This window comes from Hydra viridissima, unplaced genomic scaffold (assembly GCF_058129835.1).
Source record: "Hydra viridissima isolate aposymbiotic clone 2 unplaced genomic scaffold, HvirCarnegie_v1 scaffold_16, whole genome shotgun sequence".
Taxonomy (NCBI): Eukaryota; Metazoa; Cnidaria; class Hydrozoa; order Anthoathecata; family Hydridae; genus Hydra; species Hydra viridissima.
In genome coordinates, this window is record NW_028324315.1 from 1,758,677 (window position 1) to 1,784,812 (window position 26,136).

Genomic DNA, 26,136 nt, shown 5'->3' on the forward strand with positions numbered 1-26,136 from the left:
TAGTCTTTAAATGTTATACATCCAAATTCGTTCCAAACGTTTTGACCATGAACATAGTCTTCAGGACTTATTCCAGCGTCGTTGAGTTTGGAATGAAACTCCTTTATTGGAGGTAATTTAGTTTCTGAAAACTTTTTTTCAATCGTGTTGACCCAATCGTAGCGGTAAACACCTTTTCTTAGCAACAAATCTCGTTTTTCTCCACTATATATTAAATTAAGGTTTCTACACATTTTATCTCCTTTTTTAGATCTTCTATAAGCACAATCTTTACCATTTTTTTTACATTTATATCCTTCCCCTTTTTATCTTGGAAGTTTTCCTTGCATGTCTCTGCATCTAATGATTTACATTCAACACACAAATCTTTAACAAAGTTGTCTGCCAAATCTTTTAATGAACCTCCCATGAATCTGAAGCTGTCAATAAACCGCAATTCTCTCCATACTTCACGTGGTTTACTATCTTTACCAATAAATTCTCTTACTTTGATTTCTTTTGAGAAGCTCATGTATTTTTCTTCGTTGTTGGGAATGCATTTCAATTTTCCACCGGTTAATTTCTTGATAAACAACTGACTGTCGTAACCAGAGAAATTGTGGAAAATGATGGGTATGAGTTTTGGAATTTGATAATCCAAGTTGCATTTTTTGTGAGCATCTCCTCTATACTTTCCAGTAAAATGACAGTGATCACGCACTTTATCGTCTTTGAGATCTTTACCGCAAATGTGACTTTTTGTTGCAGCTTCAAAATTCTTATTATCTTCAATCTTAAAAACCATCTTTTTTTTAAAACCAATCTTGCTGAAAATCTCGGTAAGGTCATTTTCGACTATGTTTACAAATTTTTGCGCAACGTCATCATCATCGCTTTTAGCTGCGTATGTAACAGGCTTTCCTTTATAAACGGTTTCGTCAAAGCATTTGATGAAATAGCAGAACGAGCTTGGAACGTGCTTTTGATACTGTTTGGTGTAAGATTGATTTGAGCTTGGATTGCAAGTGTTAACAGGTTTGATGAAACTTTCAAAGTCTGCATATACCACAAACGGAGCCCTCATTGACCTTTTATAGTTTTGAAACTGAACGGTTGTTCCTTCTTTAGGAAGTTCGATTCGGACTGAGCTGTGCTTATAACAGTCAACTTGATGATTTTTAAGCTTTTTTTCCTGATCATAAGACAATACAATTTCTGCAAAAATATTGTTTTCCTTCGCCTTTTGATACTGAAGAACCGGCAAATCGACTGAAACTTTTAATGATTAGTGGCTTACACGCAATAATGATTAGTGGCTTCGTTTGAAATGAGTAGCAAATCGATTCTTTTAGGTCTATCGCAATATTTGGATACTCGTAAAGGGTAAGGTTTTTTGTCTTCATACCCAAAGACACTGATGCTAATTTCTTCATTGTTATTTTCAAACTTGTCGATTTAATCGAGCTTGACAGGAAATTCCATTCCTCCCTATTCCAGCTCTTCTGATTTTAGAATCAAGTTTTCGCTAATTCTTTCATTATGATTATTCTCTAGATTCAGCGCTCTGGTGACAGACCATTTAAAGCATTAATTGTCTTCGTTTTCCATGTTGATAATTGCCTTTTTGTTTTTCAGTTCAGGTGGAATCTCGATGTATGACGGACCGATGAGGGGGGTGTAATCAATCATGTTAATGTCTATTTTCAAAATTTTAGCTTCTTTCCAATTTGATCCCTCTTTGCTGTAATTAACCATTTTTCCAGGACTTCTTCTTTCGCTGTGTTATAAAACTCTATTTTATTTGTAGACTCTAGTATAACTTCATAGTTGGAAGGAAAAGGAACAATTCGAGTAGTTTCTTGTCCGGTTGAAATGCTCACACGCTTAATTTCACATGTCAAAACAAGGTTCGTTTTTGTATTTATTTTCATGACTTTTATCGCCGACTCTTTTACCAGGTCTAAAAAGGCAGAAACGTCTTGATAGTTTATTTCAGGAGTATATGAAAATTGTTCGGTGATATGCCTCAGCGCGTGATTGGTCAATTTAAACTTTATTTGCAGTCTGACTGGTGGAGGAGCAGGAACCGGTTTTTGGACAATTTGACGTGGTGCTGGAACTGGTTTACCGAATACAATCGATTTGAGAGACTTTATTCTTTTTTCAACTCCATTTCTTACATCGCCCACTGTTTTCTTCACCGCCTCTGGAACGTATGGATCAATGGCAGTAAGCATTTGGTTAAAACTGTTGGAGACAGCCGTTGCAATTCTTGTAAATAAACCAGGTCTTTTTGCAGGAACCGGTTTAGGTCTAATGACGCTCGATGAATCTTGAAAACGCTCATCAATAATATGACGCGATGGTTCAGCTCTATTCACATGATTTTGCAAGCGAGCTGGTCCGAATGAAATCAAGTCATTAGAAACAGGACGAGGAGCAGGAACCGGTCTTTGAACAATCGGTCTTACATCAGCCATTGGTCTTCGACGTATACCAATAATAGGTCTCGTGTTTTTTATGGCTTCAACAAGCTCATCCCTAGTCATTTTTTTATAACCTTTTATCGCCCGGTCTTTGGCTTCACTTTGCAATTTTGTTAGCGATTTAACTTTTTTCGATACACTATCACTCATTTTTTATATAAAACAAAATTTTTTTTAACTCATTTTCAATTTTTTAAAAAATAATTTAAATTTTCAGCAAATTTAAATTTCATGGTTTAATCACTTCTATTTTATATCCATGTTTATTGTCAAAGTATTTCCAATAGTGTCCAGTCGCTTTTCTTAATTTATGAGCGGATTTATATTCAGTCACTTCGCCTGTTTCAACATTGGTTATTTTTAAAGTGAAAGGACTAGTTCTGATGCTTTTAAGTTTTTTCCATTTAGGATCGACGGGCTTTTTTTCTTTTTTTTCGTGTATTCTCGGTCTCCCCACAGGTTTTATTTCTTTCGTATTTTCCATTAATCTGCTTTTATCAATCAGATTGTTTTCAATCGCGAGCATCATCAAAGTTATTTTATTTTCTAACGTTTTTGAAACACCATTTTCTTTCATTAACTTTTTTAAAACATTTTTCTTATAAATCATCTTTTTAATGTTGAAATATTTTATTTTTCTCAAATTCAATTTTTTCAATTCTTCGGAAAGAATTAAAAATTAATTCTACAGGTGCATGCCATTTCCTCCAACTGTGCTTTTGATATTTCATTCTCATAGTTCCTTTTTATATGAAATAAAATATCAAGAAAAGATATAATTGTGACGACTTCATGATGAATTTTTCCTCTTTTATTCTGCAGTTTAGAGTATCTTTTATCCAGTTTTGAGCATTTTTTAAGTTCAGCATTAATAAAACTTAAATGACTGCTAATCGCGTCTCGAATAGTGCAAATTTCTTTTTTTGACATATTTATGAGCATTTTACAAAGAGCGTCTTGATATTCTTTTGGAAGTTTTTCAACGTTGCGAAAGAATTCAAGCAAACTCTTCGAATTATTTGGAGGTGGAACAGCTCTCTTTAACAACAGGTGACTTTTTTGAATATTCAATTATGCACTTATCACCCAATTCATCAAATACAATGGTTTCGTCAATTACATTCGTGTCGTTTTCCATCTTTTTAAATACCGAAATATTTTATTTAACTCAAATTCAATTTTTTATTTCAGCAAATTTTCAATTCTTTGAAAAAAGAATTAAAAAATTATTTAATACGGAAAGTTTTTTTTCGATTTAAAAATTTCAATAATTAATTTATTCTTTAATTTTTTCGTTTCTTCCAACTTTTTTCTTTCATCCTCCAACTCTCTTCTAGCTACTTTCAATTGTCTTCTTTCCTCTCTAAACTTGTCTTCTTCTTCTGACGAATCGTATTCTTCTTCTGACGAATCGTATTCTTCCAACTCTCTTATTGCTAATTCCAATTGTCTTCTTTCCTCTTCAAACTGTATTATTTCCTCTTCCAACTCTCTTCTTTCATCCTCTAACTCCATTCTTTCCTCTTCCAACTGTCTTTCTTCTTCCGATTATCTTAATTCTCTTTTCAAATATTCACAAAAATTAATTTCATCTTCCAACTCTCTTCTTTCTTCTTCCAACTCTCTTCTTTCTTCCAATTTTCTTAATTCTCTTTTCAAATATTCACAAAAATTAATTTCATCTATATCTTCTTCTTCCAACTCTCTTTCTTCTTCCTCCAACTCTATTAATCTTTCTTCCTCCAACTCTATTAATCTTTCTTTCAAACGTTCACAATATTCAATTTTTTCTATAACTTATTCCAACAAATTAAACTCATTCATATCCATCTTTTTTAAGGTATGAAACTTTTTACTTAACTCAAATTCAATTTTTTTTATTTTCAGCAATTTTTGTAATTTCAGCAATGTCGAGCGCATTGAACAACATGTCCATTTTCAGTTTTCCAGAAATTCTTTTCTTCTCCTCAAAATCACAGTCCAAACGAAGAACGTGTCTGTCGATCGCTCTCAGCTTTTCTCCCTTTTTCAAATTGCTCCATTCTCTGTTGTACTCTTTGATTTCTTTTTCCATTCGCGAATATTCATCCTCTTTGCCTACCCACAAAAGTGCGTAAAGCTTGTCTCTTTCCTTATCGCTGTAAATTTCAGGAATTTAAATTTCCCGTTTTCAGTCACGCAAACAGAATTTCCAAACGCAAGAACCTCGAGCTGCCTTTTCTTCTTTACATCAGACTCTCTCTTGGTGCACTCCAGAAAAAACGGATAAACCGACATTTTTATTTAAGAATTTCTATCTTAAATCCATTTTCAGCCACTTTACCGTTTCGATTCTCCAAATAGTTGCTGCCATGTCCCGTCTCTCTCATCGCTTTGTAAAGATACCCATTTTCGATCACTTTGCCCGTTTCAGCATGTGTCATTTTTACAGCTACGGGATTGTTTCGGATCAAACGAAGCCTTTCATATTTAGAGTCTATCGGTTTAACATCCTCCATCATCGCATTTTTGTCGATCAGATTGTTTTCAACCGCAATCATCATCAACCCCATTTTGCTTTTCGACGTTATAAGCAAATTTTTCAAATCCTTTTTCGTATACTTTACCCTTTTTATTAAGGACCTAAAAATATATTTCAATAAATTCGAAGAGTTCATGTGGGTGCTCCGCACCTAGTACACAACGTTCATTCTGTTTCCGTCTGATTTGATTCTGAGCAATTTGTCAGAAATGACGATGGCATAGGCTTGGGTGTCTGCAGGAACGTTTGCATTAAAGATGGCTTTAATTTGCACGTAGATGCTGCTTTTGAAGCGCTCGACGCAGCAGCTCTTTTTAAAAAATTTCTTAACGTGTCAATTATTCCACTTCCTCCAACAGCGTGTTTCTTAACATATCTGTTTCTGTAAATGATCATTTTTTGATAAGCAAAAAAATTTTTTTATCCATCGATGGTCTTCATCATTGATTTATACTGATCTTTGTTAATTACTTTTTATCTCAACAGCTTGTCACAAATGCTCACAGCTTCATTTCTCGACCCTGTATTTCCAGCATGACAAGCAGCCACGCTCAATTCAAGCTTTTGCACGAGCGCATTTGGATTGCTGGGAAGAATGGTGACTCCTGAACCTTTTTTACCTCTAGTTTCGCTCTTAAATTTTTCAAAAATGGGCGCAATGATCTGTTTAAATTTTCTGCTCCCTGTAGGTCCATGCTGTATAGCTCCAGTGTCTATAAGTATCTTTCCGTAATTTTTGAAAATCTTCCTCAGTGACTTGACTATATTCTTTTGGAGGATCAGATTTCATCACAAGATCCCAAAGACCTTCTGTCCCCTTATAACTTTCTCCGCCAACAGTGATATCATTTCCACCCTCTGTCATTTCCAATTTTCAAATATGTATTTTAACTCCAACTTTATTCGCTTCGAAATATCTTTTTTTTCTTCGATCGGAAGACTCCTTGCTGTACATGCTCAAGTATTTAGACGAAATATTACCCAAATTCATAGACTCTTCTGCTGATTCATCAATTATTTTAACAGGTTCTGTCACTTTGCTCTCCATTCTTTTTATCAGCTTTTCGTTGCTTTCAATGAGCGGCTTGTACAGTTTGCTCAAATCAGTCTGAAAATCAGCATCTGAAATAGTGTCATTGATGCTTTTTTGATAAATTCTCTTTCTTCTATCATTAATTTCTTTCACAATTTCATCCCTTTTATTCGGGTCTCGTATTTTAAAAAAAGACATGGTTTTTAAAATACGCTAGAAATTATTTTTGGATCAATTTTTTTTGAATAAATTGTTAAACGCTTGAATGGCGTCTTCTCTACCTTTTTGAATCAGTGACTCTTTAGCCAATTCGTCTATTTCATTTTTAGTTTTTGTTCTCATCTCCTCTGCCATGGTTTTAAATTTTTGAAGCTCCTCCAAAATCAATTGAAACTCTGGATCGATTATTTTTCCATCCATGAGCGCTTTTGAAATGAGGTTGCTGATGGTGTTCAATTTGGACTCTGCTAAAACTTTTATCTTTTCATGCTTTTCCACTTTCAACGCCATCATTTTGTTCACTTGACGTCCGACAATGGATAAAAAACCCATTCCAATAGCCACACTTTCACACGCAATCGCTATCGGACTGGCAATAATGGTGGTTAAAAGTCCAATTCCCGTAGTTCCTAAAGCAATGCATTGGATATGATTCTGAAAGCGCTATGTCCTCATTGGATATGATTCTGAAAGCGCTGTGGTACTTTTTACTAAGATGAACTCTTTTTTTCCTTTCGTTGTTCATCTCTTTTTGGATTTTGCTTATTTTTTCAAGACGATAAACGTGTCCATCATCTGCATGAGCCGTTGGAAGAGTTGGGCATATTTCTTTATAACTATTATACTCCATTTTATTAAGAAAAAATAAAAATTTCTTTTTCATGGTTAAAAGAAATTTACGAGGCATAAACTTTCTCCTTTTTTAATCGTCACGTCTTTGTCGCTTTTGTTATAAATATCCATAAAAACTTTTTTCTTTTCAAGAAACGATCTATATAACAGCCTTTCTCTAGTCCATAGTCGTTGCAAAATTTTACCTTATTTTTTCAGGAAGACGTGAATGACATTTCGTTGAATATCCGGATCAAACTCTTCAATGCAAAAATTTTCGCAAATGAGAGACGGCATTTTTCATTTGTGTTGAAATTTACTTATAACGTTTTTCGTCACATTTTTTATGCTTCAGCTAAACCACTTGTTACTTCTGCGAAAGCACAAGTGAAAAGAATTATGCGCCGAGCATAAGAATTATGCGTAATAAAACGCATGGCCGAGGAGAAGGTAATAGCTTTCGGGTTGACCTGTTTGTGCGTCTCCCGAGTTAAGAGTGACGACGAGTCTTCTGCCCGCTGCGACGCTTGGCATGGAGTCAGACTCTCCGAAATTTCTGTAAAAGGAAATGGTTGTGGTTGAACCAATGGTTCAGTTAGATTGATATAACAACCCTGACGATTTGTTGTTGAACGAGGTCACACTTTGTCCGTTCCACGAGGACAAGTAAAAATCTTCCAATCCAGACGAGGAAAAGATGCATTTGCTACCGCTGTCGTAACTTGGGAAATAGTTGTAATCGTTTGTGTTGTATGACGTCCATGGACTGAGAACGGTTCCATTTCCTGGGGGTAAATTACCGTCGTACATTCTGACTCTAGACTCCCACCAGTTTCCAGAAGCGCCGATGATGTGTGCTCTGATGTATTTTAGAAAAACGCCATTTCCTTTTCCTATGGTGTTCAGCAAAACATATTCGTTTCCGTAAGTGGTGCTGAAGTATCTGAACGTACTGCAGTAAAGTTTGTAAAACGACAAGGAAGGAGGGAGTGTGGTGAATGTAGAAATGAAAGGTTGAATCCAGTAAGTAACATTTTTGTTATACAATTGGATGCCAATGTTTGATCTGAAAGGCATGTCGAGCGTAAAATATCCTCTCATGGAATTCATGTTGGCAACGTTGCATCCTTGCAAAGAATTGGCGTAACCCGGTCCTCCTCCGAGAGGTGTAAAGAGTATGTCACAAGCAAGGGCAACACTGTCCACACCGTCCACGTCTGTGACCGTTGAGTAATTTCCAACGTTAATTTCTCCATCTGTAAATATCCGAAGAAAGACTTGTCCAGTGACGTTTGTCCCGGTTCCATTAAGAGCTAACCATAATCTTCTTAGAACTCCAGGTCCATCCGAGTAAGTGAAAACAGTAACCGCATCTGGTAAATTCGCAGCAATTGTTTGTTGCTTTATCCCCAAACTGGTGAATCCTGATCCCGGAACAAGTCCTAAAGAGTTGGATTTTTGCAAAGAAAAATCAGAATAGCTTTTTGTCGCTCCATCTCGCGCGCTTGTCGGATCTGTCACATTAATTTTAATTTGAAGTTAACAAATAAATAGTATTTAAAAATGATATACTTATATGCCAGGTTGGAAATCAAACTGTGAAACCCACAGCATCTTAAGGGTAATGGTGAACCTTTTGCAAACCATAGGCCTAAGACACAAGCGCAGATCTGAAAAAGAAAGAATCTGAGACAGAACACATCAATGAAAATATAACTTGATGAACTAAAATATTGTTTGCACATTGAACATAGTGTTCACCATACAAGCAAAAACATAGCACGATATAATATACTATGAAAATACCTTGAAAAAATATAAAGAAAGCCAAATAGTTGAATGAAATAAAATGGTTTAGTAAATAAGTATATAATTTTTCAAATAGTAGACTGACTCCAGAACTTATATTTTCGATTTCCTTCAAAAACAACATTGAAGCAAATAACATTAAAATAATAAAATCTATCTTACTTTATTCACTGGTAACATTTAATACCACGATCAATTTAAATTCTCATTAACAATCTCATATACAAGAGGTTACAGTAAAAGGGAATGAATATGAAAAACACGAAAGCAGTAATATTTATTGCACAAATACTTTACTCCAGTGAGTTTAAAAAATTAAATATTTATAAATATATTACATATTGCAAAATAGAGATAACAAATTTGTAAATTAAGATAACAAATTTGTAAATAAAGATAGCAAATTTGTAAATGAAGATGTTTATATTATTTTAAAATGTTATTCATTTTCTGAACTAAAAAATACCTCTTTATTTAATGGCATTGGAAAACTTGATGTAGACATCAGTTTTTTCTTGGCCATTTTGTCCAAAAGCTCATTATTGAAACTTATATAAATTTATACAAATTGTTTTATTTGCTAAAGCTGGTTTATATTAAAAAATACATATAAATCGCTGGGTACATTTGGACATTATAAAAAATAATTTGAAGTCAGATGCTGCTAAATTAAAGTTTAAAAGTAATTGGATATTTCAACAGGATTGAGCTCAAAAACACACTGCTCATGTTGTAAAATCATGGTTGTTCTACAATTATTCAAAACAACTGCATTCTTCTCCCCAATCACCAGACTTTAACCAAATAGAGAATGTGTGGGATTATTTAAACAGAAAAGTCAAAAAACATAGAATAACAAATGCTAATATGCTAAAAAATATATTTCTAGAAGAATGGAATAAAATTCTGTTTTCTTATACCGAAAAATTAGTGTCATCGATGAACAGAAGATTAAAACTTGTGTAATGCCAATGAATGCTCAACAAAATACTAAAGATTTTTTAATTTTTAATTTTCTTGCTTTTTTTAATGTAGGAAAACTTTTGTGACATATTATAAATTCAAAAATTAAACTTTTTCAGTTTTACAAATAAATATTTTTATTTAGTTAATTATTTTCTATTTCTTGTACGATATATTCTTTTTACTTTGAAATAAAATTATTTTTTTGCATTTAAAATGGTTTTTATTAAGTGTTTTCTCTATTTTGTAAGGTGTGCGAAAACGTTTGTGACTGACTGTATTTATATATATATATATATATATATATATATATATATATATATATATATATATATGTATATATAAGTTAGTCTTTTTAATTTTGAGTCTTATAAATATATATTGAATCTATATCTATACTTTATAGCAGTATCTAAACTTAATATTATAAAGTATAGCTATAAGTATAGCTATAAGATTATAACAATGTTAAAATCATATAACTTTTAATATTTATAAGCAATAATTATAGCAATATTTTATAATATATAGTATAGATACAGAATCATTATAAAATTATAATTTATATTTTAAGACTAAAAACTAATTTGATTTTTTTTTTACATCTTATTTATTTAATGCTTACTGTTTTACTTAGTATATAATTTTATCAGAGTTATAAATATTAAATAAACTATTGATAAAAAATAAATGTAATAACAATTTTAAGCGTATATTTTAAAACTATTAAGTTATAATCAGTGAATATTTTATAAAACAGTCACAATATAAACATCGATCAATCTAAGTCTCATTAAAAGCAGGCATTTCAATTGAAATGCCTGCTTTTGGTGTTATAATGACAGCTTACCGCTATCCGAAAACCAACTCTGGATTTGTGTTGGCAAAACTATAATGTATCGCCATGTGTTTACCGAAGCTGGCATGCTGATTTAAAAACATATCCACAACGAAGCGTTTTGCGGTTTTTAAGCCAACGGCGGTTAGCCAACACAAAATAGAGATAACGGTCTATCATCGGTTAGACAGCAGCGGCAATCCGCATTAGGTATCACAGTGGGCCAGCAGCGGCGGCTTTACGCATCACGGTCCGCTGAAAGCATGTTTGCTGGGTAGGGTTTGCTTTTTTAAGCAAAGTCTAGGAGAAACAAACTTCAACTTAAAAATACCCTACCTTGGGGCTCTTGATTAAGTCAAGAGATGGTGTCTCGATAAAATTACTCATCTCATATTTAATCTCAAAAATTTGGTTCCAATTACTTATAGAGAATCTTTAACAGTGTCTATAATAATGGGAAATCTGTTATTCCACCTCTCTAGCATGGTTCAGATTTTGTTACCTCACTTAAATGCAAAGCTGAATTGTTGCTAAGAACTTTTCATTAATCTCATCTATTAATTCCACTGAGCGCATCATACCTGACGTAGCCGACAAACTGGTTGATCAATTGCTTGACATTCGTATTACTCCTACTTCTGTATCTAAAGTGATTTCCTGCTTAGACTCTTCTACAGCTTAGGGTCCGGACAACATACCTGTTATAGTCTTGCAGAAGTGTTCTCCGGAGTTGCCGTTTATACTTTCAAAACTATTTAACAAGTTCTTCTCAGATCTTGCTTTCCAGCTTGCTGGAAAACCACTTCTGTTATCTCTATTTTTGAATATTCTGGAGAATGATCTGACTCATCTAACTACCGTCCCATTAGTCTTCTTACTATCATAAAAAAGATGTTTGAGTGTTAAATTAACAAACACTTAATCTCTCATCTTGAATCAAATAACTTTCTTTCTGATAATCAATATGGATTTTGATCTTCTTGTTCTACTACTGATTGGTTTACGGTAATAACTGATATGATTTATTCTGCATTAGGTAAGTGTGGAGAGGCTTGGGTTATTGCTCTTGACATTTCTAAAGCCTTTGATATAGTTTGGCATGATGATCTTTTCCATAAGCTCTCTTCTTACGATTTATCAGGTAATCTTTAAGGTTATTGAATCATTTTTTACCAATCGTAATGTAAAAGTTGTCCTCAATGGAAAGCACACTTCTTTACTTCCTTAAGCATCAGGGGTTTCTCAATGGTTCTATACTTTTTTTAATTTACATATAACAATCTCCCAGAAAATCTAAAGTAGCATTGTTTACTGATGACACTACAATTTATTCTTGCCTTTATAAGAAGCCAACACTCTCTGATTGCTCGGAGGGAACACTTGAGTTTGTAAAAGATATTACTTCTGCAATTGAATTGGGCTCTACATGCCTGGTGAACTTTAACTCAGGTAAAACTCAATTTTTTTTCAGCTGGTTGTTATCGCAACAATCCCAGCTAGCACTTATACGTTGTTAAAACATTAGAACAATGTCGCGCGGAGCGTTGGCCCAACGTCGGTTGCCAACGTTGTTTTTATATCATTATGGTTACAAATGTGACGTCGCCAACAACAAAAATCCAACGTTGGAAAAACATTTATTTTAAGTCGGTACAGTGTAGAATTTTACGTTGGCGCAGTGCTGTATATAATGCCTATTCAACGTTGTATTTTATGCTGATCCAACGTTATATTTTATGTTGCTTCAACGTTGTATTTATATTTATTAAACGTTGTATTTATGTTGATTCACCGTTGTATTTTATGTTGATTCAACGTTTTATTTTATGTTTGTTCAACGTTGTATTTTATGTTTATTCCACGTTGTATTTTATGTTTGTTCAACGTTGTACTTTATGTTGATTCAACGTTGTATTTTATGTTGATCCAACGTTGTTTTGTATGTTTATTCAAGTTGTATTTTATGTTTATTCAACGTTGTATTTATGTTGATTCAACGTTGCATTTATGTTGATTCAAATTTGTATTTTATGTTGAATCAACGTCGTATTTTATTTTGATTCGACGTTGTGTCTCTATATAGAAATGCCAAATACTTGGCGCTTTTTGGTGCCAATACTTGGCGCCGCAATCTAAATAGATTCTACAGATAAACCATTTAGCTTAAAGGCAATACGTATACAGGAAGAACACCGTTTAAGATATATCACTACTCTCATAAAATTCATCGCTTTCTTGTTCATTATGGATTTTTTTCTTTAGTTTTTTCCTGTTTCCCGCCCTCCTTCCGCTATCACGATCGCATGTATATCTTAACCATTGTTTTATCACCTCTTCAATATCCGCATCGGTTGATTTTACTGCTTTGTTAAGATGGAAAGCAGCTTAAAGTAAAGACAATACCAAATAGTAAAAGTAAAAGCAATAACAAAGTTAGACTAAAAAAGCTAATACTTTAATGAAGTTAATAATTATCTTTAAAAGTACGCCTTATATACTTAAAAGTATGAAATAATTAAGTAGAAAAAAGTATATACTGATATCTCTAAACATAAAAAAACATAGTTATATACCTTTTATAGCTTCTGTTATTTGCAAGCTCTTAATCCCCATCTTATCCCCCCGTCCTGCAAATTTTAATTTCATTGCTACTTTGTTATTAAATATCTTCTTTAAAATATTTCTTGTAGTAGAGCCACAATCCTTTCCGCCAGCAGTTCCAAGATATGTTTTCTGAAAAGATTAAAAATCTTTAATTTATTTATATATTTATATAATTATATATTTTATATATACAAATATATTTATAAATATATATAAATGATATTGCATATTTTGGTTAGCGCAACTACGTCACACCGGTTTAAGGATAGGTGATGGCTTCAGTACATACATAGACTGATTTAGGGAGAACCTGCATGTGATATATATATATATATATATATATATATATATATATATATATATATATATATATATATATATATATATATATATATATATATATATATATATATATATATATATAACATAATCATTACATAGTTATTCATTTACAAACAAAGAATAACATAATGTCATTCTTGATGTTAATACTATCTTATTAACTCATTGCCCTGATGACTTTATGATGTATTCTTGTTCTCAGACTCCAATCACTTCTATATATTTGCAAAAATTTAGTTTTTTATTTGTACTCTTCTAAAATATCAAGTCGCATTTGGTTGGTTTGAGAAACCTGCATTTGGATCATATTCTAATGTCTATTTAAATGCAGATTAGAAAAAATAAAGGCATCATGGCACAACCCAGGATACTTTGCAACAACATCTCTGAACTTTCCATCAGCATCAATGACAACCAGACAGTTCAAAACAGGATATCCTTTTTTAAAAAAAAGAAGTTAAAAATCTTCAAAATGTTAACATGTTTGAAAATCCTGAAAGCAGCTAAAACCTTTTTGGGAAACAATGACATCATGTTAGAACAACTGTTCACCTTAAACTCTATGACCTTATATTAAATATTGTTTTAAGTTTAGCACTTACGTTAAATAACTTGATGTTTTCAAACTTTAAAGAACTATGATGTGGTATTTAAGATATTAAAAAAAACTTCAACTTTTGTAATAAACATGTTGCACTTTGTGAAATTGAAGAAATGTCTCTTCATAAATTAAATATTTTTTTTTTACATATTATTAACAACATGAAGCGCTTTATAATAACATAATAATGTGAAATAAAATACAGCATAAAAAAGCATTAACACCTAAAAAAAAAAGGAAATATAAGTAGTTTTTTTTTACAAAGAATAATAGAGCAGAAATATTTTTTTTGAACCTTTCATGCATTATATGCAAACATACATAGACATAATAAATCTGTGAAACAAAAGCTTTTTAAGTTTCTCATGTTAACTATGCCTCTGTAAGTAGGCCAAGCAGTGCATCTTTACACTTTTTGACTAATGACCTAAAGTAATATAATCAAAATGATCAGGTGTTAAATTAAAATGATGAGTTTACCTGCAAAAATATGCTGGCTCATCAACCATAGTAAATCCTTTGATTTATATTATTGTACCATCTATTACTCCAAGGAAACCTTTAATTCAAAATGATTGAAAGTACTTTCTCTTTGTTTCATCCATCTCATCTGGACTATCATACCATCTGACAAGGTGATGATAATGCTGAATAAAATATTTGTAAAACTGGCAAAGTATGTAACTGTAGCTTGACTGGCTTCCATGAGAGGTGTCACCTAAAATTACATGAAACAACATGTGAACGAAATATACATATTGACTACTATATTTTAATTAAACAAAGCAAGTTAGTTATCTGAGAGAAAAGTGAACTTTGACAAGGTTAAACTCTAAATAACTTGAAAAATACAGTAACCTTACCAAAAGTCTGCAAAAATATAAAATCACAATTTAGGAAGAGTAGGAGGGTGCAGTATAAAACTTAATCTTTTGACAATCTATTATGCTAAGTTAAAAATATTAGGGTTTGTTTGATTTTTGCTACACAATAATAAAGTTTCATATTTCCATATAGAGAAAAAAGAAATTTTATTTTATTTCTTTTTTTTCTAACGTAAATCAAGTTTTCCAGGTTTTCCCTGGGATTTTTACTACCTCTGGGTTTGCTAGGTATTCCAGGTTGAATAAAAACCCTGTATAAAGCACCACCTTTAAGTTGCATTTGTAACAATCCATTAATAACAAGCATATTTAACAATAAAGAATCATAAGATTGTAGCTAATCTTTTTGGCATTAACTAATAATTCTTACCAATTACTGCTTGAGAACTCGCAGTTGATAAAAGCCTTAGTGCTATCAGTACTTTTGCTTCTGAAAAAAATGGGTTGCTTCTCAATATGATTGGTGACAAATCATCGTGTAAAGTGTTGACAATATCTCTTATATTATTTTTTGGTAAATAAAGGTTTTGAAGTCATTCCACATAAGAGTAATTGCTTAAAGCAACACTAACTTTGATCTTGACCATGTACAGCTAGAATAACTGGAATATCCATTTTGACTAAACTTTTGTAAAGCTGTTAAAACAACGATATTGTGCTGATTCTTATTATTATTATTATTATTATTCTTGTTGAGTTTAATTATGTGTATACTAAAACTAACCTGTTTGTATATTTTAGTTACATATTATTATATGAAGAATAAAGCCCTCTATGTTGGCTTAGAATTATTAATAGTCTATTAAATTAATTACACTACAATTTATTCTTCATATTTTAATGGATAAATATCTAAGACCCGAACGATTTGACAGCAATCCCAATTCTGCATCAGCTTCCAAAGAATGGTTACACTGGTTTAGAACTTTTACAAACTTCATGAAAACTATACAAACAAAAGATAAACTAGATGTCCTCATTAATTATTTATCTCCTACTGTGTTTGACTATATTGCTGATATTGAATCTTTTGATGACGCTATAGAAATCTTGGAAAACTTATTTGTAAAACCTAAAAATGAATTATTTTCCAGACATCAGTTAGCTTGACGTAAACAATTATCTGGAGAATCTATTGATGAGTTTTTGCAGGCCTTACGTACACTCAGTAAAGATTGCAACTTTAAACAGGTTTCTGCTTCAGAACATTGTGAAGAATACATTCGTGATTTATTTATAAGTGGTCTAAGCTCTCATCATATTCGCCAACGACTACTAGAAAACTCTACTCTTAAACTTACTGAGGCCTTTAATCAAGCTCGATCATTGGAAAATGCCCAAAGAAATAACGAAATGTATTCATATACAGAGTGTAGTAATGTTGCTAAAATTAATAAACATTCTGAATGTATTACTGAGATTGCTTCAGTTTCTACTAAGCCTAGTGGACTTTGTTATTTCTGTGGAAGTAAACGTCACCCTCGACAATCATGTCCTGCCAGAGACGCAGAATGTAACAATTGTGGTAAGAAAGGACATTTCAAGAAAGTATGCAAATCATCAAAGAACTTTGTCACGTCTGCTGCTGCTAACTTCCATGCACCAAATTTAGCCTCTATTACTTCTTCTTCTATCAACTCACTCAACTCTATTGTTCATATCTTTATTGCTAGGGTCAAGGTAAAAGCTCTTCTTGACACTGGAAGCTCTGACACATTAATTAGCAAATCATTATGTGACCTTTTAAAACTTAATATACTCCCTTCTAATAAAAGAGTTTCCATGGCTGATCCTTCTTAATCTTGTCAAGTTATAGGTAAAGTTTCAACTAACTTCACTTTATTTGGTATGAAGTACTCTAATATTAACTTTTGGTTATACTCAACTCTTGTGAACAAATCATACTTGGTAGAGATTTCCTGCAGTTACACAAAAGTCTTAATATCAATTATGGTGGAAAAAAGATTCTTTAAAAATCTGTTCTCTGAATAGTATTACAATGAAAGCTAGCACTCTTTTCCCTTTTCTATCTCCAGAATGTAAACCGATTGCTTCACCTTCTAGACGATATAATTCTGAGGACAAAGCATTCGTTGAGCAAGAAACTAAAAAACTTTTGGAACTAGATATAATTGAACCCAGTAATTCTCCTTGGCGATCACAAGTATTGTTACCGGAATGAGAGACATAAAAAACGCATGGTCATTGATTACTCACAAACAATAAATCGCTTTACACTACTTGATGCTTATCCTTTACCTAACATCAATGAATTAGTTAACTCTGTTGCAAAATATACATTATTTAGCACATTCGAGTTAAAAAGTGCTTATCACCAAATACCTCTCCTAGAAAGTGACAAGTATTATACTGCCTTTAAGTCCAATGGACATCTTTTCCAATTTAAGAGAATTCCTTTTGGCCTCACTAATGCTGTTGCACAATTTCAAAGAATCATGGATAAGTTTATTCAAGAAAACAAATTAGAAGACACCTTTGTATATCTAGATGACTTGCTTGTATGTGATACATCTAAAAATAAACATGATTCCAATTTAGAAAAATTTCTTGAAGCTTCTAAGAAAGCAATTTTTACCTTCAATGAAGAAAAGTCTATATTGTCTACTTCGAGTATAACCTTCCTAGGTTTTATTATAAAAAATGGCTCTTTTTCTCCTGATCCAGATCGCTTAAAGCCATTAATTGATATGCCTGCTCCCACTGATAGTGCTTCTCTCCGTCGAGTCCTTGGTATGTTCTCATACTACTCTCAATATATCAAACATTTTTCTGACAAGATTCATCCTTTATCTCTAGCGTTTACTTTTCCACTGTCAACTGAAGCTATTAAATGTTTCAATGAAATGAAAGAATTAATCTCTCAATCAGCTCTACAAGCAATTGATGAAAGTATACCATTTGAGGTGGAAACAGATGCCTCCAATTTTGCCATAACTGCTTCCCTTAATCAGGCTGGAAGACCAGTTGCATTCTTTTCTCGCAAACTTTCACCTACTGAAAGAAAACATTCTTCTGTTAGGAGGAAGCTATTGTTGAATCACTTCGAAAATGGAAACACTACCTTGTTGGTCGGCATTTTACTTTAGTCACCGACCAGCGCTCTGTCTCTTTCATGTTTGACAATAACAATAGTGGAAAGATTAAGAATGACAAGATTTTGAGATGGAGGATAGAACTTTCTTCATACAGCTATGATGTAGTTTATCGCCCTGGACGTAACAATTTTGTTACTGAAGCCCTCTCTAGATCTTGTTGCTCTATGACTATTCACCGACCCTCTCTTAAAGAACTACATGAATCTGTTTGCCACTCTGGAATCACCAGAATGTATCATTTTATAAAATCTAAAAATCTGCCTTTTTCAATTGATGATGTAAAAAAAACCATTTCTTCTTGTCAAATTTGTGCTGAAATAAAACCTAAATACTATGTAAGCAATTCTAACCACACTTTAATAAAAGCTACTCAACCTTTTGAGCGACTAAGTATGGATTTTAAAGGACCTATTCCGTCTTCATCTAGCAATAAATATTTTTAAAAGTTGTTGGTGAGTATTCAAGATTTCCCTTTGTATTTCCTTGTCATGATATCTCTACTTCAACTGTAATTAAATGTTTAACTCAATTTTTCACTTTATTTGGTATACCAGCTTATATACATTCAGATCGAGGCACTTGCTTCATTGCTTACAGAGCTCCGCAATTTTCTTAACTCTCGAGGTGTCAACCTAAGTAGAACTACTCCTTATAATCCTCAGGGCAATGGTCAGTGTGAAAGATACAATGGCATAATTTGGAAAGGAATTTCACTTGCTCTTAAATCAAAGAGTTTACCTACCATGAACTGGGAACATGTTTTACCTGATGTCCTTCATTCAATGCGTTCATTACTTTGCACTTCTACTAATGCTACACCTCACGAACGATTATTCGGATTCAGTCGACGTTCTTCTAATGGGCACTCTGTTCCCACATGGTTAACTAACTCGGGTCCTGATTGCTTAAAGGGCATGCTCGACACTGCAAATATGAACATCTTGTTGAAAAGATTGAGCTTTTAGAGGCTAATAGTGAATATTCTCATGTAAGAATGCCTGATGGGCGTGAGACCACTGTTGCTACAAGACATCTCGCACCAATGGCTGAGGAAATCAGTGATAATGATGGAAATAATAACTACAAAGATAACTCCAATGAATCTGATACAATCCCTTTACCTAAGCCTCTCCATTCCAAAAGATCTCAAAACTACAAAGATAGTTCCAATGAATCTGATACAATCCTTTCATCTGAGCCTCTCCATCCGAAAAGATCTCAAAACTTTTCTACTTCCTCCCCGACAAATCCTAAAGGAATTTCTATTGAAGAATCAATCCCTCGTTGTTCAGGAAGATCCCGGCATCCTCCTAAATATTTAGATGACTATATTTGAACTATTTGAACTTATTTACTTATTTTGTTTACTTAGTACGGTAGAATGTGCTGATTCTTATTATTATTATTACTATTCTTGTTGAGTTTAATTATGTGTATACTAAAACTAACCTGTTTGTATATTTTAGTTACATATTATTATATGAAGAATAAAGCCCTCTATGTTGGCTTAGAATTATTAATAGTCTATTGAATTAATTACACTACAGATATGAATTATGATCATAATACTTAATAAGACCTTTTTAAAAAAAAGGTCTTATTAAGTATTATGATCATAATTCCCTTAATGTACCTTTTTAAAAAAAATTTCTGAAGAAGAAAGTATATTTATTGATAAAAATATTATATCTTTATAAGATGTTATATTGCTGTACAGGGACTTGTATAATACAAATCCCCACATAACATAACATTTTGTAAAGATGATATATGATATATATATATATATATATATATATATATATATATATATATATATCATATACATATGCATTATAATAATGTAATGCCATTCTTATTATTTAGTAATTTTAAAGTTACACCAAAGTTAAGGCAGCTCATTACAAACTTAACTTTACTTGCGAAAATTGAGCAGAGCAAGTTTCTAAAAAGTTTGGTGAAACCATTTCAGTTTGGTGAATACCGATAGTGCTGAACTTACGCAAAAGCTTACGAAAGTTTTTTTGAAACGCAACTGCGCAAATTTGGTGATTACGACTTTTACAGTTTTAACTAGGGGTGTCCCGGATAGGTTATCCGGCCGGATATCCGGGCCGGATTTGTATATTATCCGGTATCCGGCCGGATAATAAAATTATCCGGTTGGTTATACCGGATACTTCATGTTTATCAATAATAAGAAAAAAAATTATATAAGCTATTGCTGCAGTCTTAAAGATACACAATTTAACCATGATCAAATCCTTTGGTAATTGACAGAATGACAGAACCTTGAACACAAACTTTAATGTGTTCATCTTTTTGAATAATCTAATAATTAATCTAAATTAAATTTTAAAAATGATTCAATAAAATATCATTCAAATTGAATTAAGAACTAACTGTACACAAGAACTACAGATTTTATCACTCATTTGTAAATTTATTTGCATTATGATGTATAAACAACAACATTTCTCCGCGTTGAGGTAACAGCCTTGATCGCTTTTTCTCATAAATATTTCCATATTCAGAAAACAATCTCTCTGAAAATACAGAAGATGCTGGTGGTGCTAATAATTTAAGGGCTAAATCTTTTTGCAGCGGAAACTTTTCTTCATATTTCTAATAATTTAAAGCATCATTGTTTTTATCTATAATAGATTGATTAAAGAAAACATCAACTTCTTGAGCAGCTTGTACAAGAGAGACTTGATCTGAGTTTATATGACCATCATTTTCTGAAAAATAATTACAAATGAAATTACAAAATAGGAATTTTGTAATTATATTTTATGAAATAAGATAAAATTGGCAAAGCAATTTTCATAAACAACTTACAAAACTTTTAGAAGTATTAAATAAATATAACACTAACATCTGTTGTCGATAATATAAAGTAATATGTTATAATAAAATAATGATTAAATGAATTTTGATAATAATAATAAGAAAAATTGATATTCTTATTTAGTTTTTGATAATAGTAATAAAAGTTGATATTCTTATTTAGTTTTTAAGTACTATTAAACGACAAGTTTGTTGTAAAATTTCTTACAAACAGAAAAAAGTTCTTACCTCCATTTCCTTCATATTCCGCAAGTTCTAAAAAGCAAGAATCAAAGTCATTCTCTGTCAAATCAACTTTCTTTTTTTTGGCTCTTGGTGTAAAATTATTGGAACAAGTAGCAATATTAATAACTTCTGGTGAAAGTTCATTTTTATTTCGTTGATTTTTCACTACAGCCTCTAATAGCGTTGATCTTGCTTGCTCTCTTTTATCAATAGGAAGAAATTTGAGCTTGTAGCGAGGATCAATAATGGTGGATAAAACATATCTCTCATCATTTGTAATATCTAGATTATCTTGAGAAAAGAATCTCTTATTTAAAGATGCTAAAAGATGTTTCGTTATTTGAACTGTATCATCTTTTTGATCAACTTTTAATAAAAATCTTTGTAAAGTACATATATTTGGAACAACTGTTGACAAACTACAAATATCAGAACTCATAAACTTAGTAAGTTCATAAAAAGGTTTCAAAATATGCAATAGACCTTCAATGAATTTCCAATCATTTGATGTGAATGTTGGCAGCTCATTATGATCAGCTAAATATATTTGAACTGCTCTTTTAAGTTTCTGAAGTCGTTCTAACATTAAGTATGCACTATTCCAACGAGTGGGGACATTATGCACTAAAAGTAGAGGTGTTTCATTTTGTTGTTGTTGTAATAACTTAAATTCTGTACATGCCTTTGATGAATGATTAAAATAGCCTGCTATCCTACGTGCTTTAGCTAACAAATCTATTACTAATCTTTGGGATAAAACTGCATCCTTAATCACAAGCTGTAATAAATGAATTGTGCAATGAACTGATGTTATTTGAGCAAGTTTACTTCCTAGAGACATGTTTGCAGCACCATCTTTAACTAAAAGATGTCTTCTTTTTGAATTAATTTCCCAGCTTTCTAAGATATTGATGAATTTCCCAGCTATATTTATTCCTGTGTGAGATTCTGGAAAATGTGAAGCATAGAGTACAGCATGTTTGCGTTCAAAAGTATTTTTTATCCAGTGTCCTGATAAAGAAATAAATGTTTCATTAGATGAGGAACAAGTCCAAATATCAGAAGTGAAACTTATGGACTGTGCTTTTGTAATTTCATTAAAAACTTTCTTCTTTATATCATCATACAATTGAGGAAGAGCATTCTCTGAAAAAAAATGTCTGCTTGGGATTAAATACCTAGGCTGTAAATGAGCCATTAAACCAATAAATCCATCATCTTCAGTAATACTGAATGGTTGGTTATCTAAAGCAACCATCATGGCTATTTTTTTATGTATTTGCTTTGACTTTTCATTATTAATATCCCATATCTTTTTTGATGAAATACTATCTTCAATAGACATTTGTTTTTTCATTTCACACATTTTCTTTAAAATTAGCATGCTACCTTTTGAACGTTCTTGTGGAATTGAAGATGCTGAAGGTTCAATATTATTTTCTCTTTCCTCTTCATATAGTTTTAAATGAAACTTTTTGGCGTGATTGTGCAGTGGAGTTGTAGAAAACGATTTTTGACCAGAATTATTAGATCCCCTGCTTATCTGCTTTCCACATGGAATGCAAATTGCTATCGATTCAGAAGGATCATTTATTTTAAAAAGCTTCCAAACAAAACTTGTCATTGTAGAATCTTTACCGTGGTGATATTTTGGAATAATTGGCTTAAAAAAGTACCTGTTATAGGTTTTGTAAATAAAAATTATCCGGCCGGATAATTTTAAGATATCCGGTTATCCGGTATCCGGCCGGATATTTAAAACAAGCTATCCGGGACACCCCTAGTTTTAACTTATGCCAAACTGACGTCAGACTGAAGTTAAAAAAAAGTTTGGTGAATAAGCACAAAGAACTTTTACGGAACGTTCTTAGAACGTGCCCGAACGTTTCTAACGTTCGTCGAACGTGCTCGAACGTATTATGTTAGCTGGGATTACATTGGATCATGGACCTATAAGAGATGGACGTGCAACCTATTGTTTTACATCAAAGAGGCCGCAGAAATCAGCGAGCCATGCGAGTTTCCGACAAACTCTAAATTTTCACCCGTCAACAAAAAAATCTATTAAAATGGCTGCCCACAGTTTTAAAACAGAAACTCTGATCACGTGGTATTAGTTTAAACTTTCATAGCATTTTTTTAATAAGACTGTTCAGGATAAAGTAGCTACTTCACGCGTTGACAAATTACTAAACAACTTACACAAAGGTAAAGGAAATTAGTTGTCGGCACGAACAGATTTTTATCATTTTTCCAAGATAAACATTTGTAAATTTGTGAACTTTTTTCGTGTAAACAAAGTTCCGTCAATAATAAAATAGAGCTGTAAGGATAATTTTAAAATGAATAAAAAAAGTATAGTGAAATATAAAAAAGCTTAAATAAAATTTTTTGTCAAGATCTGGTTTCATTCAACTCCTTGGTACTTCATTCACCAGGCTTAATTTTGTGTATTTTTTGAGTATTTTTTCCGATATGTTGCCATTTTTTGCCTCGACTACTCTATAAACTCCATAATATATATTCCACTATGCATTATTTATTTATAGGTGTATTTTCTAATGGGCTTTTTTATAATTCATTTGATATAGCAAAACCTTTTAAAATATGTTCAAACTTATAATTATCTTGCAAAATGCGGCCGGATATTTCATGTTTTCGTTTTTCATATTTCATATATTATTTCATTTGTCATAAAGTGCACATAATAACCCATTGTGAAATAAAAATTAGTTTATATATAGCTAGTAAATCATGTTATGTTAAAATTAAATACTTAGTTATTCTTGCGGTTTGCCATAAATTGGCTTTGCTAAATTGTTTAAAACTGTGACAAATTATTTTTTTCTATGTTGTATTTACATTAATTTTATGTATAAGTTTTTTATCCTTAAATGTATATATTTCTGTTGTTAAACATAAAAATGGAAAATTCTATAATGTTCATAAACAAGAAGTCTACAGCAATATAATAGATGGAGTAGCTCCCTGGACATGAAACCATTGTGCTTTAGGTAGCTACAAAACTATTTGATATTTTGTATTATTTATTATATCTCTAGTTATACATAAGTAGTTAAGCAAACGATCTCAATTTCTATATTATTATCAGCGTTATTTCTTAAAATGTTAAGAATGTCTAGCTATATAAAATTAAGCTTAAAACCTGATTCTATTGCTGTTATCTTGAATAACTTTAAGGAAGTTGATGTGACTGGTAAGGCGAGACCAAACTTTTTCGACAAACCCGACAGACTTCAATATAATTTAATTTCTATTGTTTGAAACAAAAGATTTGTAACAATGCGCAATGAGCATGGTTCGCAAATAAAACAATAGGTTGCACGTCCATCTCTTATAGGTCCATGATTGGATCAACGTTGGGTTTAGATCGTAAAAACAATAAATTTTTTGCGATGTAAAAACATAAATTTATTCAACGTTGGTTGAATCAAAGTCAATTTAAATACATTGGATCAACGTTGGATTTACATCATAAAAGCAATTAACTTTTTGCGGTGTAAAAACATACATTGGACCAATGTAAATTTTCCAGTTGTTTTTAGTTCCGTCGATATTAATTTCATCATTAAACATATGACATTGGGTCAACGTTGGTTTTGCATTGGAAAAAAAAACCGACGTTCGCGATGGTTTTACATACGTTGGCCCAACGTAAGTGTGCTAGCTGGGATCTAGATCTTCCTAGATTTATGAACGGTAATGTACTCGATAAGTTATCTACCCTTCGTCTTCAAAGATTAATTCTAACTTCCAATCCATCTTAGTACCCATATATCAAATTCATTACAAAATTAGCATCTGCTAAGGTTACATCTCTTTATCGTGCTCTCCACTTTCTTATTCAATTTACTATTCTTTATATCTAAAAACTTCAAATCCGTTTGTCTAGTTTTTTTCTCGACCATCAGCTATTTGAAATTCGCTCCTTTTGTCTTGTTTTCCTGATTGATACAATTTAAAACTTTTTTACGTCGTCTGTTACATGTTGTCTTGCTTTATAAACTTTTGTCTTTCAGTAACTTCCAACTCTAATATTGGTTGCTCGCAGCCTTATTGGAAGTGAAGATGATAAAAAAAAAGTTAATCAAATTGTTGACAAACATGAAACTTTATGTTCAAAATATGTTTTACTTCGTTTTGTGTTTTTTGTTTTCCTATACAAGCTATTGTTATGTTTTAATAAAGCTATGCAGCATAAAAATAATATCAGTCTTCTCAGATGATTTTGACAATTTTTTTTAATTCAGATAAAACTCAATTTTTTAGCTAATTGTTATTGCAACAGTATAGATTTTACTTTATTTATGAACGGTAATGTACTCGATGAATTATCTACCCTTTTTCTTCAAGGATTAACTCTTTCTATGGAATGAATGAAATGATGAAATTTTACAAACCACAAGAAATTTAAAAAAATCCAGCATACCTAGTACAATGCAATAGTATAAAATTAAAGTCCATTTGTTGCTGAGCGTCAGAGACAATTATGAACTCTTAAAAAAAAAGTCTCTTTTAACCTTGTAAGATTGTTGTTAAACGTTGCTCAGACTTATGACAAGAACTTTGATCATTATATGGTTGTTAATAAAATCAAGAATTTTTTGTCATTAATCTGACCAAAATAATTATAGCTTAACATTTATTTTGTTACAGTATGAAATTTTGTATTTTATAATACTTAAATGTCACCATTTTTTATGTCTTTTTTTTCTTCTAAATTTATTTGATTAGTGCGCTATTGCTTTATTCAAAAAGAAATCTCAATTTCAATCACAAACTTTTGACTCTGTCACTAATTGCCCACGCAATACTTAACTAAAAGATATTTCTAACATAAGCATCAGTTTTAATTTATATCAGTTACATTTTACGTCAATAATTATTTTTATTAAACTCGGAAAGCTGTTGGATAAATTTTACATAATTTTAATCGCAAATGCACGACTCTTTCTGTTTTTTTGTTTTTTTTCTACAAGCACTTACAAAAAAAGTTTGTATATGCATGTTAAAATTTGTTTGTATGCGGTTGT

General features: G+C 31.7%; 2 protein-coding genes across 2 annotated transcripts; one reads left to right on the forward strand and one right to left on the reverse strand.

Annotated features, from left to right (window-relative positions):
- The first annotated feature begins 15,731 nt into the window (after positions 1–15,731).
- LOC149877278 (uncharacterized) lies at positions 15,732–16,691 on the forward strand. The gene is made up of 2 exons (XM_090073567.1): positions 15,732–15,956; positions 16,044–16,691. Exons 1-2 carry the CDS (start codon positions 15,732–15,734, stop codon positions 16,689–16,691), a joined length of 873 nt encoding a protein of 290 aa, XP_089929693.1.
- A 3,738-nt stretch (positions 16,692–20,429) lies between these two features.
- Positions 20,430–22,819, reverse strand: LOC149877279 (zinc finger BED domain-containing protein 4-like). The gene is made up of 2 exons (XM_090073991.1): positions 21,086–22,819; positions 20,430–20,748 (listed from the first exon to the last, which is right to left on the reverse strand). The coding sequence occupies exons 1-2, from the start codon at positions 22,704–22,706 to the stop codon at positions 20,633–20,635; spliced, it is 1,737 nt and encodes a 578-aa protein (XP_089930117.1). The 5' UTR covers positions 22,707–22,819; the 3' UTR covers positions 20,430–20,632.
- Between the last annotated feature and the right edge of the window lie 3,317 nt (positions 22,820–26,136).

Bases quoted from the DNA above. Each gene is read 5' to 3' on its own strand.
- LOC149877278 (XM_090073567.1), top strand. From the start codon at position 15,732: ATGGATAAATATCTAAGACCCGAACGATTTGACAGCAATCCCAATTCT. The intron at 15,957-16,043 runs GTAAAACCTAAA...GAGTTTTTGCAG, and splicing joins AAATCTTGGAAAACTTATTT to GCCTTACGTACACTCAGTAA.
- LOC149877279 (XM_090073991.1), bottom strand. From the start codon at position 22,706: ATGACAAGTTTTGTTTGGAAGCTTTTTAAAATAAATGATCCTTCTGAA. The intron at 20,749-21,085 runs GTAAGAACTTTT...ATTATTTTTCAG, and splicing joins GGAATATGAAGGAAATGGAG to AAAATGATGGTCATATAAAC.